At 31.2% G+C, this 16,258-nt stretch overlaps 1 protein-coding gene across 1 annotated transcript; it reads left to right on the top strand.

The window, feature by feature from the left end:
* The first annotated feature begins 833 nt into the window (after positions 1-833).
* Positions 834-14,812, top strand: LOC129980743 (probable glutamate receptor). The gene is made up of 8 exons (XM_056091124.1): positions 834-863; positions 3,306-3,409; positions 6,055-6,142; positions 8,508-8,663; positions 10,468-10,615; positions 12,247-12,491; positions 14,652-14,760; positions 14,799-14,812. The coding sequence occupies exons 1-8, from the start codon at positions 834-836 to the stop codon at positions 14,810-14,812; spliced, it is 894 nt and encodes a 297-aa protein (XP_055947099.1).
* Positions 14,813-16,258: the final 1,446 nt, after the last annotated feature.

Here is a 16,258-nt window from a genome sequence, read left to right as displayed (position 1 = left end):
CACTATCCTCACTTTTCGAGGGAAATCGAACCCTTATTTTTACAACTCTTTTCTACCCAAAATTAAATTATAACAATTTGTATAGTGATAGGTGTGAACTAAAGGGATAAATATAATCTGGGGAACATCTTTAGAGTGTCATGGAAATAAAATATCGTATTTATGTCAGTTTTTGATGTTGAATATAATAAAGGAAGCGAAAAAGCCATACAATGTCTTTACAATCATATATCCTCTCTAGGCCACTTAATTTAATTACTATTGGTGCTTTCAAAATCAAATTAGAAATCTGTTTCCATTATTTGTTTATAAAAATTGTTCTTAATATGACTTTCATAATTTTTCCGAGTTTTTAATGAAGAACGACTGAAGGATTTCTAATGAAGAACTACTTTTAAAGAGAAATAAGTTCCATTATATCATTTAGTGATAAATGATATAAATGATAAATGGTTTAAAAAAGAATTTTCATTCATCTTCTGACAGATTTTCCATTTAATGCAATCCATTATCATATTTCCAACTGGAAGAATCGATAAGATTAATTGGCAATTTTTATTAATGACCATGTCCATGGTTTAACTAGACTATTGATAAGTCAAAGCAAATATATCTCTTAAAACATATATGAATGATAAAAAAAAAGAAAACCTATTTTTAGGTATTGAGCGAAAATAAATATTATAAATCACTGTTTGTCGATTTAAAATGCTATCCCACGAGCTGTAGGGAAAGATGGAACGCGATTAATCGATTATATTAGTCATATTTTACTGTCCATGCTTTGTTTTATAATAATAGAATAGTCATAGCAATTTTTGAAGAAAAGGAGGATGACGGTTTATCGAATAAGGTATGCGCCGGTAAGTAGTTTATATTCCTAAAGAAATGTCTTTAGAATATTCTTAAATTTAAAGAAATGTCTTTAGAATAATCTTAGATTCTCTAAGAATATGTTATTCATGCATTCTTAAAGAAATGCCTTGAAATATTCTTGTATTCATTAAGAATATTGAAGAAATGTTTTTAGAAATTTTTAAAGATTACACTTAATATTCTTAAATAAGTGTCTTTAGAATATTCTTAATTCTTGAAGAACAGTTTTTAGAATAACCTTATATTCTCTAAGAAATATATTACTCATATATTTTTAAAGAAATGCCCTTAAAATATTCTTATATTCTTTAATAATATATTACTCATATATGAATACATATATTTTTAAAGAAATGTTTAACGAACAATTAGTCAGTTTTAAAATAAAATCCAATCTCTATTTCGTGGAATTTTTTTTAATTGAATTTTTATTGCAGTCAATTAAAAAAAGTATTTAGCTCAGTTAAATTTTTATTGCAGATTTCGATAACTTTGATACAATTTGTAATGCTGAATTCAAAATCCATTATATGCTAATCGATTTTTAAATGTTACATGCTACATTTTCTTAGTGATTGTTTAAAATTTTGATGCCTATAGAGTCGAATCTCAATTTAAATCTTTAACTTATTTTTTTCATTATATAATTGGATTTCACCTCGCGTTTCGGAAATGGTCTCAGTTATTTGAGAATTACCCATTTAAGAATCCATTCAGAGTTTTTGAAGTGCTTATGGATCATGCGTAATTTTTTAATCTAATTATAATGGGTTAAATGTTTTAATTTCATTTTATAGGTTTAAAAAGCGATAATTAGGAGACTCTATGACGTATATGCTCTACTATTAAGGGGTTAAAAATTTATAATTTCACTTTTAAACTTTCCATTATAGAGATAATTCTTTACATAGATTTTTGTGCAAAGCTATAAAAAGGAAAAAAAAAAGCAATAAAAATAGAAAATTACTTATTTTTCTTGTTGATTGTAGCATATATCTTAAATCATGAAAACATTTCTAATTCTGCTTTATTCAGGCACATTTTCTTTTTTTTTTGTGCAGACTTATTTTATACCTATTTAATATAAAGGAAACATCTTTTATAATCTTTTCATATTTTTGTAATGATTGAAGATTTATTATAATAAATTCAATATCAATCCGAATATCGAATTTATTGTAATAAATTCAATATTCGAATTTCGATGTTAATTCGGACTTCGAATTTTGACATTGAATTTTGTAATGAAGTAATGCAACAATTTAGCTTGTACAGCGCCAACTCCTACACACAAACACACAGTCATCTATATTAAATAAAGATAAGGATTGTTTTTTCATATTTGTACATAATTTTCACATGAATTTCATAAAGTGATTGGCTAACATTTTTGTGCCAACGTAGTGTATAGATCTTAGTATGAATCGGATTAACACTTGCTAAACTTATAAGCTGAAATTAAATTATTATCTAAAACTCTATGATTGATAAAAAAATGACACATAATCCGACACCAGAGAACCATCTAATTGGGAAGTAGAAAAAAGAAAGTAGATAAGTCAACCATCTGACTCTCCGACCCCCCACGAAGGCACACGAATTTAAACCATAAGGCTGAATGACCGGAACACCTCAACAGCAACACTGATGGGAACTGTAGTTGAGTTCTAAGGGCCATCACCGGCCACGGTACAACCTTCCCCGAAGGAAGTACATCGCGTCATAGATGAGAGGAGTCAGATTCCCCTCCTATTTGTGTAACCTTCCAGGGTGGCGAAATCCACCATGATGGAAGCATTTCATCATTTCGAGGTGCCTCCCCCCGAGGGATAAGGAAATAGATAAGGAGAAAAACGCTCTTATAATACTTTAAAACAGATATTACGATATAATATTTAAACCGTAGCATGCTATTTTAATAAAAAGGAAAGCAATTTTTGTATATTAAAATTTGGTTTAATAGCACTCTAGGTTTGAGACTATAAGATTGCTTTTCCAGTAACCACCAAGTTTATGCATTTAGTGTTCCTCAAGCTGTTACACGGACGATTTCATGTCGTTGTTTGTCATCATTTACAATTGCTTGTTCAGTCCAAGTATACCTTCCTTTTTAAAAAGTGGGAACTAATGTATTTTCTGTTTCCCATAGTTTTTCAAATTTTTAGATACAGGGGATACTAGACTTTCACATTCGTTAATTAGATTAGTTTCCCGTTTTCTTGTTACGTTAAACGTAATTTGAAATGCACTTCATCTTTTGTAATTGTGTTCCATCGACTAGGATGGAAAATGAATCTTCTAATTCTGGAACTGGGATTCTGTTCCCACAAAATTGTGGCATTACTTGCTATTTTTTGTTATTAATGTCTTACTTCAATATTACTTTTATGAATGTAAAATAATACTAATTTATAACTTTTTTTAAACAGTGGGTTCCATTTGTCGATCCAGTTTTGGGCAAAGACAACAAGTTCCATCTCGGTGGATATGCCAAAGACGCTTACGATGGAATGAAGATGTTTATGGATTTCGAGTCAGTGCAAGCCATATTATCGTTTTATCATTATTTTTTCATTCTTATAAAAGTGAGATCTCGATTTTATTTGAAACTGATGACATTTTAAAAAAAAGCATAAATACCTACAAATACTATAAAGGGTTAAGTATAAATTTTCAATAGTACCTTACCAACTCAAATATTTTGAATAGGAATATACTATTATTTACTCAATGAACAGCGCCGCCGAGTTCTAACTTAGCCTCGGGATGAAGTACCGTTTAACTAGCCCTTCCATCGACATGTAGTCTCTCCCTTCAAATAATGACTATATTGACTAATCACAGGATGTAAGTTTTTCTCGTTTTCCGTCCGAATCACAAATTATTGCCAAAATATTTCTTCTGGCAAGGATCACCGGAAGTAAAATCGAGACAAAATATTGCAATTTGGAGCAACCACGTACTCAACACTTAGTCATTAAACCTTCCATCTCTTTATTTCAGATGATGGACTTTCCTTTTTGGGCTTTGATAATTTCGCCTCCCCCCCTCTTGCAACACCCTCTTTTTGAGACTGCCATTAAATATGCAAAATGAGGTCATAAAAGCTTTATTTTAGAAAATTTAGAATGTATCAATGTTTTTCTCAAACCTTTTTCCCCCGGTAACCATATACTTATCCCGTCTGCTTTTTTAATATCCAAAATATTTCTTAAGTCCAAAGAATTGAGATAACTTAATGCTTTGTCCTTTCAAGTTTTATTGTCACCATATTTTCCCAGTTCTATCTTATCTGAATTTTTGAATAAATCTCAAAACCCAAAAGATATCGCAAGGATTTAAATCTGATGAGTAATAAGGATGATCTAATATAACAATGAAATTAAGACCAACAATTGTCTAAACAGTGAATAGGCAGTCGATAAACACAAAAGACCGCAGAAATTGGATGTTTCAACCAAAGCATGAAACTTATTGTTTTAGTCTTGCAGTCTTGATAGGCCTTTCTGAAATGCTTGATTCTTTTGAAAAGAGTTATCTTCTTCAGAAGGATGTATCCATAATCAGCCTACAGCATTACATAAATTTCCTCAAATTTTCATAAGTTTTATAAAAAAAATGCATATTGAATCATTATTCATAAATTTTTATCATAATCTAGAGCAAGGCTCCGGTTTGAACCAGAACTATTTCCGCCATGATCTATACGCTTGCCAACATGGTCTAATCAATGACGTGCTGTGGTTCGAAAACTATTGAAGCAGCCGAATTATTTTCGCGTTTAACAAGCTACTATCATTTACACAAGCTTAAAAAACTTGTAATAATGTAATTAAATTATTTCAAGTAAAAAGAGGCTGAATGCAAGAATAATTTTTTGAAGAAGTACTGAAAGGAAATATGACGCATATACAACTTAGTTACCGCTGGACTCACTACAGGATTCCAAACTTTAGCAAATGATTACATTCTTATAAAAAAATTTCCAATCAGTAATTACCCTCCCTTTTTTTGTGGATAGACGCCAATGTTTCATATTTCTTAAAGCCTCAAATGTGAGATTCCTCTATTGCATTGACATTTCAAATTTTATCGTTTTGACATTGTCTTTGTTCTACCTCAGTTGAACCTTTTTGAATCTCTATAGTCAAAGGATATCGTAACGAATTAAATTTTATGAGTAGGAGGGCTGATTTAATCTAATGATGAAATTACAACCGGAGACAAAACATAATACATAAAAACCAGATATTGAAGATAATATATAGAATTTTGGGATGATTTTTTGCACATAATTTTCCAAATATCAAATGTCTGGACAGAATCACGCAAAAAGCTGATTTTCCGAGAATCAATTCATCAAACAGCGAATAGGTAATTACATCTAAGCGGGTAATAGGTAATTAGAAAGCTCAAAAGACCACAGATGCTCGATATTTCAACCAAAGTATATGATTGAACATGATAATGTGACCGAGAAAATGATGAATTAAGCGTATGAACGAAATGGAACCTAAAGTGAGACAGAAAATTGAAGTATAAATTGTATAATCACATTACACCACAGATACAAGCGGCTGAAAACTTACAAATACTGAAAGAAAAAGCGATTCACTAGAAATCCGCTTTTACATCCATCCGCAAATACAAAGAAAATATAATCGTATTTTTGAAAGTTTGTAAGAAAAAACAAGTGGAGATCACACAACTAAACAGCGTCTGAGAAAAGAAAATGCTTACTGAAGCTGCGCTTCTCTTGCTTCTGTTAAATGCAAACCACTAGCTCAGATGATTGCTAATATTTCACTAGATTTTGTTCCGACAGAGAAAACGACTGATAATAACGGTAGATTAACATCATTTCAAGATCACTAAATGGTTCAGCTTCATATTTATTCGACAGAAAGCTTCATTTGAAATATATGTCCACATGATTCCAAGATAAACCTTTAAAAATAAACAAACAACAACAAAAGATTCTATACTACTTATAAAGCCATAGGAAAATAGAAATCTTGAGTATTGTTAATTTCTGAAATCAACAATCTGTTTTGAGTGTTTACTTTAAAACTTTAATTTATTTGAATTATAAGTTTGAACATTTAAAAAAAATCCTGATAGATAATGTATAAGTTTTCTTTACTTTCTCGGTTTTTCATGCTATGAATGTATTTACAGTTACCATGCTGAAATTCAACCAGATAACGTTTATGGTGCGAAAGTGAATGGAACTTGGTCTGGTATGATTGGATCCATCGTTGCCAACGTTAGTATATTTATAATTGTTGCTAATTGTTCTTCGTGTGATTCACACAGAGTGTGGCAGAATTCACTGCAATGAAGTCAATTCATGCTCATGCAATTCACAAAAAAGTAACTCTGTTCAAGTTATTTAGTCTTTCTCTGTTCGAGTGTTGAATTTACCACTTTATTAAAGTTCTACTTTTTGAATTGCTAAGAACAATACTTTTGTTGCTTGAAATAGTTGCTTCTTTTGTATTAAACTTTGTGTGCTAATATAATTCCAGTTTTTTCAATAATTGATTTTCTATTAATTTGCTTATGTTTCATTAGTTTCTTAATTTTGTATAATTTAATCAGAATTATTTTTTATTTTATTAGAATAAATTCTTTTTGTTAACGTTGCTAGTATTAGTATAACTTAAATTGAATTGACATTATTAAAATCTATGACATATTTAGTTAATTTAGTTATATTTAGACCATTTATTTATTTAAATTGGCTAATAAACGCTTCCATTAGTGTGTAGGAAAGAAGTAATCTGTAATTAAATACTTTACTATTTCAATTAGTGAAAATATGCCACTTTAAGCTACTTACATAAAGTTTAAACTGAAATCGGTAGAAATATTATTTTTCAAAGTTGAGGGGGAGAAAAGAGGCCCCTAGACTTGTATTGCCTAAGCACCCCTAGAAGGATTAATCGGACCCTGATATTGACTGATATTCACAAGAACGTTGTTGACAATTTTTAGAAGAATAGAATCAAATTGATTAACAAAATTTGTTTGTAACTTACCTAATATTCTGCCAGTAAATATGAGGGTTGCCCAAGTGAAAAGTGGACACTTGTGATTGCATCAGAACGACTGCAGTTATAGCAGCGCCACTGAACAGGGATATAAAGGGCGGCAGGAGGTGTGTACTGAATGCGGCGTTCAACAGTGAAAACTGTTCGCGACAGAGGAAATTGATCGAAAGTAAAGTGATGCTATACATGGATGCGTCAAGATCGGAACATCGCGCGGTATTACGGTTTCTGATTCTTCGATTGCCGTGGAATACTCATGATTAATTTACTGCCCCGAGGGAGCATTATCAATTCAACACAATATTGCAGTACTCTGACGAAACTACGGAAAGCAATTAAAGGCAAACGGCCAGGCCTTCTCACACAACAAGTGATCCTTTTCTATGACTATGTCCGCCCACACGTCTCCCGTGAAACCCAGACGACCTTAAAAAAATTCCTTTAAGAAATGTTTGAATACCCACCGTACATTCCGGATTTGATAACTTGTGACTTCTACATCTTTGGACCACTTAAGAGAGCATTATAGGGAAACGTAGAGAGAGACGAAGTGAAGGAATCTGTGCAGGACTTTCTCGAGAATCAGCCACCATCTCTCTACAGCAAAGACATAGACCTGCTACCTAAACGATGGTACCTAGGTTACAATGCCTATGGCGATTTCGTTTGATTTCGAATAAAGGTATTCTCTTCATTAAATTTGTCCACTTTTCATTTGGGCAACCCTTATAATAGGTGATAATGATCTGTGATATTTACTCAAGTGATAAAAGTGAATAAAATGTTGGCAGATTCAATATACTAGACATTTTAAACGAAATTAATTATTATGGTATTCAACAGTAACTTAGTCATACAAATTCAAAACCGTAGTTCATCATTGTACGGTATTGCAAAGAAAGTTGATGATTTGATTTTCCTGGAGTCTTGAAGCGTATAATTAACAATGATTATTTATCTGAGTACTTCGGAACCGGAGGGTTGCAGGTTCGAGACCCGATTCCACCGAAGAACCGTCGTGTAAGGGGGGTCTGTTGCACGTTAAATCCGTCCTGACCAAACGTCCTCCCGCTGGTGTGGAGTGGAGTGGAGAGGGAGGTGCCAGCTCAGGTGCCGTCCTCGTCATCCGACCGCTGTTCAAAATTACGAGGTCCATCCCAAAATAGCCCTAGTGTTGCTTCAAACAGGACGTTAATATAACTAAACTAAACTATTTATCTGAGTAATTTTAATATCTCATGTTGGTGTTCTCTGAGATGGTGAGCACTAGGTATTTTGTCAATCCCTTCAGTTCATAGTTACGCCACTTGATGTCACTATGATATCACAGAAATTAATTTCGTTTTCATTACAACTTTAAATTAAACAACGACTTCTGTAATCAAATATCAACTTAATAAAGGAAAATTAAATAATTTTAAATAAAAAAGTAGCTTCAGTAAATCTTTTGAATATGTATTTTGTTAATGAGTTGTTTTCAATAAATTATTAAGAAAAATATTTGCATATGACATATTGTACATCATTTTCATGATCTTAAGCTTATATTTAATATTATTTATTTTTACTGTGTTGCAGGAATCGGATATTTCGGGTCCTTTTTTCATAGACGAAGATCGATCTCTTGCAGTAGAATTTTCTGTTCCTTTGGCTTTTTCACAAATGACCATAGTATCAGGAATGGTGTCCAGCAACAGGAATCCATTTATGATTTTAGCTGTTTATTCAATACCGGTAAAATATTTTTACAGCATTATCAGTTGGTATCGTTGGATTTTAAATTATATCGAAATTATTGGTTTTCACTTAATCAAAAGAAATAACCAGTGCTTCAATTAGCAGTTTTCTCTAATGTAGCTAAATTGTATATTATATTTTCTTTTAGTTCGAAAATTTTCAAATGAATCTTGATTCAGTTATCTTTGCCATTATTTGAACTCTCCTTATATTGCGAATGGGCAGTAAGGGATGGGAGTGGGAAGTGTAGGATGAAGGAATATGGCAAAACAGGTCTCGTATTCTCTTAAATATTTTGTCTTTCTAGACGATAAGTACCAAAAGGTGATAATTACGTAATGTCCAATACACAAGCGATTCTTACTTCATATTTCTATTTTTGCTTTCGGCGCCGTTGACCACTACATAATATTCTTCTTCTTCACACCGGTGGTGTAAACTGTAGGTACACATTAGAAAAGTTTAGAAAAATACCTTTTTTTTTTTTTTTTTTTTTTTGTTAAAATTCAATTTGGTTAACTGCAAAAAAGTTGTTTACTTGATGCCAGTAGTTCAATGCGTTTTTAAATCTTTATTTAATTTTTTTTTTTTTTAGTCTAAGCTTTGAGAAGCAGTAAATCTTCTGAAATTTTGATTTATGGATGATCAGCAACAAGCCATTCTAGGAACGGACTTCTTGAAATAACTTACATTTGGCCAATAAAATAGATAAAACCGCATCAAATTTTTTTTTCAAAAAGTATTTTGTTGCTATTAATAGATTTAGGCGCTATTACCAATAATTATTGATAGCAGGTAACACTCAAAACCTAGCTCCTTGGACAGCGTTTTGAAACTAATATAAAATCTCCTACATTTGTCTCCTAAAATGGAGCGAAACATCTTTGATTTTGCTTATAATAAAGATGAATTTTTGCTTATATGTATGTCTAGGTGTTGATACCTCAGAGATTGTTTGAACTAGAACTATCAAATTAGGCACATATATACTATGGGGTATAACTTCCTTTTTCCTTGGTCCTTAGCAGCGAAATAAGAAAATTACAAAAATTAATTTAAAAAAATAAAGGTGAGCGATGAAAATGTTATATCAGAAAAATGCACTCTATACTATGATAAAAACACAGGAAAAAAATGCTTGGAGTTATCTGTAAAATTGGCAGAGATATTTGCAATTAAAATTACAAACGTTCTTTGCCTTGAAAAAAATTTTTTGTCTTAAAATTGAAAACTACATTTTCCGATATTGCCATACAATTTTTTTGAATTAAACAACAACCAAGTGACATTTAAGCTGCGAAAATTGTAGACAATAATAATAATAACAATCAAACTTGAAAATACATTTGGTGAGTGGGGGGAAATTTAGAATACATTTTTCAAATTCATAATTTTATCGTAAATATCTCCGCCAATTTTACAGACAATTCCATGAGATGTTTTCTATGTTTTTATTATGGTATAGCGTACATTTTTTTGACAGGACTTTCTGTACAATCTCTTTTATTTTTTGTAATTTTCTTATTTCGCAGCTAGGGGGCACTGTAACTTGTTTCAATAAATTGAGCATAATCGCTTTACTATTCGTACACGTTAGTCTCCTGTATATCCGAAACGCCGTTTTGAATTTAAAGCGCTAGAAAAGACTTTATTGATCACTCTAATATTCTCCATTTAATTATTTACTTCATTATTTATTTTATATTCTTAATTAATCAGTTTATTATATTATATATTTATAATTTAATTATCTACTTTAATTATTTTGTAATAATTATTCTTTATTCTATCCTTTTCTGAGGTTTGGATTATTTTGTTTGTGACCACACTCGCTATTTCTGCTGCTGCCAGCTTGATCTACAAAACCTTACCAGCTCCAGAGAAACGAGCAGTGCCAGAAATATATTCTAAATATTTATGGGCTTTTCAGACTGGTTTAATAGGAAAAGGTAAGTAAAAAATTACTCTAAAATTACTTAATAAAAATTAAAAATTGTTTAGGATTTTGAATAGTTTGTTATAATACAACTTACTGAGTATTGGAAAAAAATGAATGGAAAATGTGGATGCATTGATATTTTATTTCGTTCAATATTTTAATTATAAGATAAAGAATCCTTAAATTTCTTAAAATTTTTAATACATTAATACAAATTAAAGTAGATCTACCATCATTAAAGCATTTTCAGATTAAAAGTTGATGTATTTTAAAGGGAGACTTCATAATGTTAAAATATAGCATTTTAAACTAATATTAATTAATTATATTCTTAAATAAACATTATAATATGAAATAAATATGTTATATATTGAAATAAATAGTGAGAAAAACTACATAATTATAAACTTTGAGATTTATAATTGATAAGGATGACAAAAGAGCCGATTTTATTATGATTAATTTTGATTTTTGGGCATAAACTTTATTATTTTCTAGCTAAGTCAGGTTCCAGTTGTAACTGAGACCTATATTTATTTTTGATTAAAATTAGTATGATTGAAGTTTTGTAGAGATGCGCTGTGTTAAAAGACATTAAAACATTTATCTCTTTTTCGGAAATATATTTTTTCTCTCTTTTTTTTTCACTAAAAATAATTTAAATTATTTTTGAACTCCTTCATGAAATTTCTGTCGCGGGAAATTTATAATAAAGATTAATATGCCGCATATTAAAAGAAATAGCCTCTTAAATTTATTTTGTTATTTTTTTTAATTTAATGCAAAAATTGTTCCGTCAAAGATAAATCTATTACTTACAATTGTAGAAACCCCTGAGTTTTACAAACTCTGTTCAAGTATTTTAACTATTAAATGTTTTTATTTAACGTGACTTTTTTTATGGTTTGTAGCGATGAAATTTAATTTATTTTCTTTTACTAATGATATAGAGTTTCCAAACATTGTATATTTGTGTATTCTCGATGACAATGCACTATTATAGTGTTTAAAGATCTTAATTTTTAGTTAATCGATTAATATAATTAAATTTTGATTTTATGTAGGGATGCTTCTAGTACCGAACCCGATAAAAATATTTTAAAAATTTTATATTCTTTATAATAATACTTTGCACCATTTTTTAATCTTTAATAATTATAAATCAAGTACTTAAAAATATAAAATAATTAAAACTAAAGATTTAACATTTTAGAACTACACATTTTACTAATTAGAATGCGTTTTTAAAGACTATTTTCATTAAATTTATTCGATAATTTTTGTTTGTTTATTTTATTGGTGAAACTTAGTTTAATTGAAAATCGTTCCTCTTTTCAAATCTCCTTTCAAAAGTTTGTTGTAATCAAAAATGACTTCCAATATTTAAATATGTCATAAAAATATAAAAAAAAATGATTTCCAAAATTTAAATATGTCATAAAAATGTATAAAAATGATTTCCAATATTTAATAATTTAAAAATGGTCTTTTTAAAAATTTATTTCATTTATGGTTTCACTATTTATGTTCGTATGTATAACAATAAAATATGGGGAAAAGTAATAAAACACTTTATAAAATATGGACGAAAAAGAAAATTTATATATTAATAAAAATTTTAAACTTCTGCGCCAATTGCAGGTTTTGGTGAAAACAAAAGATGGTTTCTTAAGCACGTATGGTCGTCACCCAGCTTCCGCCTGCTCCAGTGTTTGTGGTTCATTGCAGTCTGTGTCATCTTCATGTACACTTACCAAGGAGCTGTTATCTCAGCCTTTGCCGCCGACAAACTGAAGCCGAGAATTTCAACTATAGAAGAGTTGCTGGAAGACAAGAAGATGGGCATTAGTACTGTCAATAATGCATATCCTATGGCCCTGTTCAAGGTGTGTATCATTTTAAGCATCTATCTATCTATATAAATCTCTTTTATTACTTAAAGTCAAATGGGAGCAGTCTAATGTAAATAAACCAACATAAAAGAATTTCAAATTGCTTCATTGAAAATTTTTACGGATGCATCGAGTTCAACGATTCGCTTAGTTTATTATTGGAGGTGCAAAATATTACTAAACATGTTCTGGAGAGTTTTCGTCGTATCACCAATAAATCCATTTAGGCAGAGGATAAAAAGAAATCAAGAAAAGGCTTTAAATAGAGAGCTTAATCGGGAGAAAAAATAGGCTTAACTGCCACGAGATGGATAATTGTTATGATTTAATTATGAAATCAGCAATTGCATAATTTAAAAACAGTTAATTTAAAAAGCGATCCCAAAAAAATTATCTTTTTATTGATATCATTTTCATTTCCGCATAGTTTCCTCCTTAAATATATTGTTATTAATCTGTAATGTTGCTTCCCAGCACGAATAGTTCCATCGTAAGAAAGACCGTTTTACGATCAACTCTATTCGATGCTGATGGGATGCCGGATCAGTAACCCCCGGGCGGGGTGACAAACTTGGCGACCGTTTGGCAACTTTTCTTAAACACGATAACAAGAGTACGTATATTCGTAGCAATATTCTTAGCTTAATTTGATACCTAATTGATATGATACAATGTTTCTAAATGTTAATGGAATTCAAATTCGACCATCAAAACATTTCAATAGCGCGCCTTTGCAAATTATCAACTCTGCAATAAGATTTTCAGTTGCACTTTTATTTCTCATTGTATACTCTTTTTTGATTTGCAGTAGAATGCAGGTTCGAAGACACTGAAGAGACATTTAACATTTTTAAATTAATTTTAATATCCATTCCGGGAAAGCATAATTATTTACAAGCAGAGACGCGGACAAGGCACGTCCGCCACAGCGTGGCACAAAAACAGAAGTAAGGAAAGAAAGAAACAAATGATCATTACTCTTATATAACATGGGATTTCCGGCCACGTGGCGATTGAATACACGTGTTGACCTTTGACAAGGGCAACGGAGGGATCATTTTCACTTGATACGTAGAACTGATTGCGCAGTAATTTTTACACAGCTTCATATGTGGAATGGGATCAGAAAACAAGAGAACACTTTAGAATGACCCCGACATGGGCAAAATTAAGCAAAAAATTTAGGAAATTAATTTAGATTAAATTAGATATTAAAATATTATTGCACATATATATATATATATATATATATATATATATATATATATATATATATATATATATGTAATCATATTTTAGCAGATGCGAAGAAGGAACTTTTGAAATTGAAAAACTGCTATTTATTTCAACACGAGTAGCATCATTTACGTATATGTTAGTATACATCGCGATACAAAAGGGCCGCGGTGGCCTGGTGGTAAGGTCTCGGCTTCGGAACCGGAGGGTTTTCAGGTTCGAGACCCGATTCCACCGAAGAACCGTCGTGTAAGGGGGTCTGTTGCACGTTAAATCCGTCATGACCAAACGTCCTCCCGCTGGTGTGGTGAGGGGGATGCCAGCTCAGGTGTCGTCCTCGTCATCTGATCGCGGTTCAAAATTACGAGGTCCGTCCCAAAATAGCTCTAGTGTTGCTTCAAACGGGACGTTAATATAACTAAACCAAACCAAACCAATCGCGATACAAAAGTTGAAGGAAACAAAAATTTTCCCTTCAGTGGCTTTACTATGAGATTTTAATAGGGATTTCATTGATATGTATAGTCTTAGAATGTTATAAACATTAAGGATTTTTATCTCTTCACTCGGAACGTGAGAAAATGCTGAATCTAGCTGTTTTACAGAGCGCGTGTAGAATTAATTCTTTTTTAAAAAAGTGGGAATTAGTTCAGGAAATAAGAGATCATTTTAGAATGAAGTTAACTGGAGCTCTTTTAAAACAAAAATTAGGTAATTAATAAAAATTTAAATTAGATTAAGATATCGGTATCTATATATATGTGTGTATCTATTTTATATGAACCATTTAATAACCTAAAAATTCAATAAACTGACGAACTAGCTGGTCGTCAAAGGCAGCTAGTTCTTTAGTATTATAATAAAATTAATTCAACTGACTTTTCTGCCTGTGATGTTTACCTGTGATGTTTTATATAGAGATTGGCGAATACAAGTTATGAATCTATCTGGTTCAGAATGGAGAATAGCCTGGAAAATCTACCTGGTAAAGGAATAATTCCAGGCTGGCTGGACGCGGTGGAAGAAGGTAAACGTGTCTTCATAGCTGATAAGTTCTGGTCGAAGAATATCATCGGTGAACGATTCGTGAAGACCGGGAAATGTGGCCTCAGAGCAACTGACATTGAATACGGAGCAGCTTACTTGGCTTTTGCCTTCAGGAAAGATCTCCGAATTGAAAGTGTCTTTAAAAATTTTAATAAAATGTAAGTGAAATTATTTATTTCTTTGTGTATAAATTCACATTTTTTGACAATTGTTTAAAATGTCTCTGAGAAAAATTAGAATCTTGTGAACTTGCCCATTCTGAAACCGATTTTAGTATATATTCTCATTCATTTTCTTGATATTACAATTACAATAATTGACAGGAACTGTAAATTACAACTGTAAAATATTATGAAGCAAATTTCTAAATGCTTCAAATAATCAAAATGGTCCGCTTTCTACAATAAGGTTCTCGAAGTTTCAGAGCTCATAAAATTTATTTTAACTTGAAGCCAATAAGTAAACACGAACGTTAAAAGCATCTCAAACAGGAGCAAAGACAAATAAAAAGTATGAAAGAACACATAAATTTATAGTGAAAGTGATTAGCGGGGCAGACGATTCGCAGATGATTAATAATGCCGTTGGGAAGAAGTTTGGATAAACGATCGCAGGGTTTTATATTGACAGAACAAAATAATGGAGAAACTATTCCGTAATGATTTGCTTGTTTCTTCTTTCAAGTGCTAGATAATGGTATCAATAATTATTTTTGCACAGATTTCTTTAAAAAAAATCTAATTATTATACTTTATAGTATTGTTTAAAAGATTTCTAAAGGAAAACTATCGTCCAAAAGTGAATATCGTTCAACGAATTTGATAGGAAAGAGCATACTTTACGGGGAAAAAAATTATAAAAATTCCATTTATTGTATGTACAAGTACTCTGACGGTTTTTTTTAAAAAGATGATTTGAGTCAGTTATTGCTTGAAAGAACTTCGACAAAACGGAAGGATAAACTATGTATACTAAACAAATTATAAAAGCAAATGGATGTGAACATCATGCAGAAGCTCTGGTGTGCTTATTGGTTATAACTTTTAACATTAAACCGGCTACTCAGACCCGCCTGACGGCACACGGAAAAACTTGAATGGCCGGACAGCCGTAACAGCAACACAGGCGGGAACCGTGGTCGAGTCCTAAAGGCCATCACCGGCCACGGTACAACCCTTCCCTTGGGAAGTACGTCCCGTCATTGATGGGATTCAGCCGATCCACACCTTTTTTTGTACCCACAGTGGCGAGAACCAACTAATGCCAGAAGCCTCTCATCTTCAATTATGAGTAGCTTCTCAGTGGGAGGCTGATTGGTTATAAAATGAATTGGGTGATACAAGTACAAATCAAATTCAAATCAAAGATGTAGAGAAAGTAGGGTGAAGTGATACAATTCTGTTGAGGTGATAAATATGTGTTTGGTAGTATATGGTGTAATTTAAGGAAGTAGATGAGCTGTTATGCATTTTAATAGC

Source organism: Argiope bruennichi, chromosome 8, assembly GCF_947563725.1.
Source record: "Argiope bruennichi chromosome 8, qqArgBrue1.1, whole genome shotgun sequence".
Taxonomy (NCBI): Eukaryota; Metazoa; Arthropoda; class Arachnida; order Araneae; family Araneidae; genus Argiope; species Argiope bruennichi.
Note: the sequence above shows the minus strand (reverse complement) of the source record. Positions and strands in the feature narration are given on the sequence as shown.

Excerpts from the sequence above, each read along its gene's own strand:
- LOC129980743 (XM_056091124.1), top strand. The coding sequence starts at position 834 with ATGACGGTTTATCGAATAAGGTATGCGCCG. Across the intron at positions 3,410-6,054 it reads AAGATGTTTATGGATTTCGA|TTACCATGCTGAAATTCAAC; the intron begins GTCAGTGCAAGC and ends ATGTATTTACAG. Across the intron at positions 8,664-10,467 it reads TAGCTGTTTATTCAATACCG|GTTTGGATTATTTTGTTTGT; the intron begins GTAAAATATTTT and ends TCCTTTTCTGAG.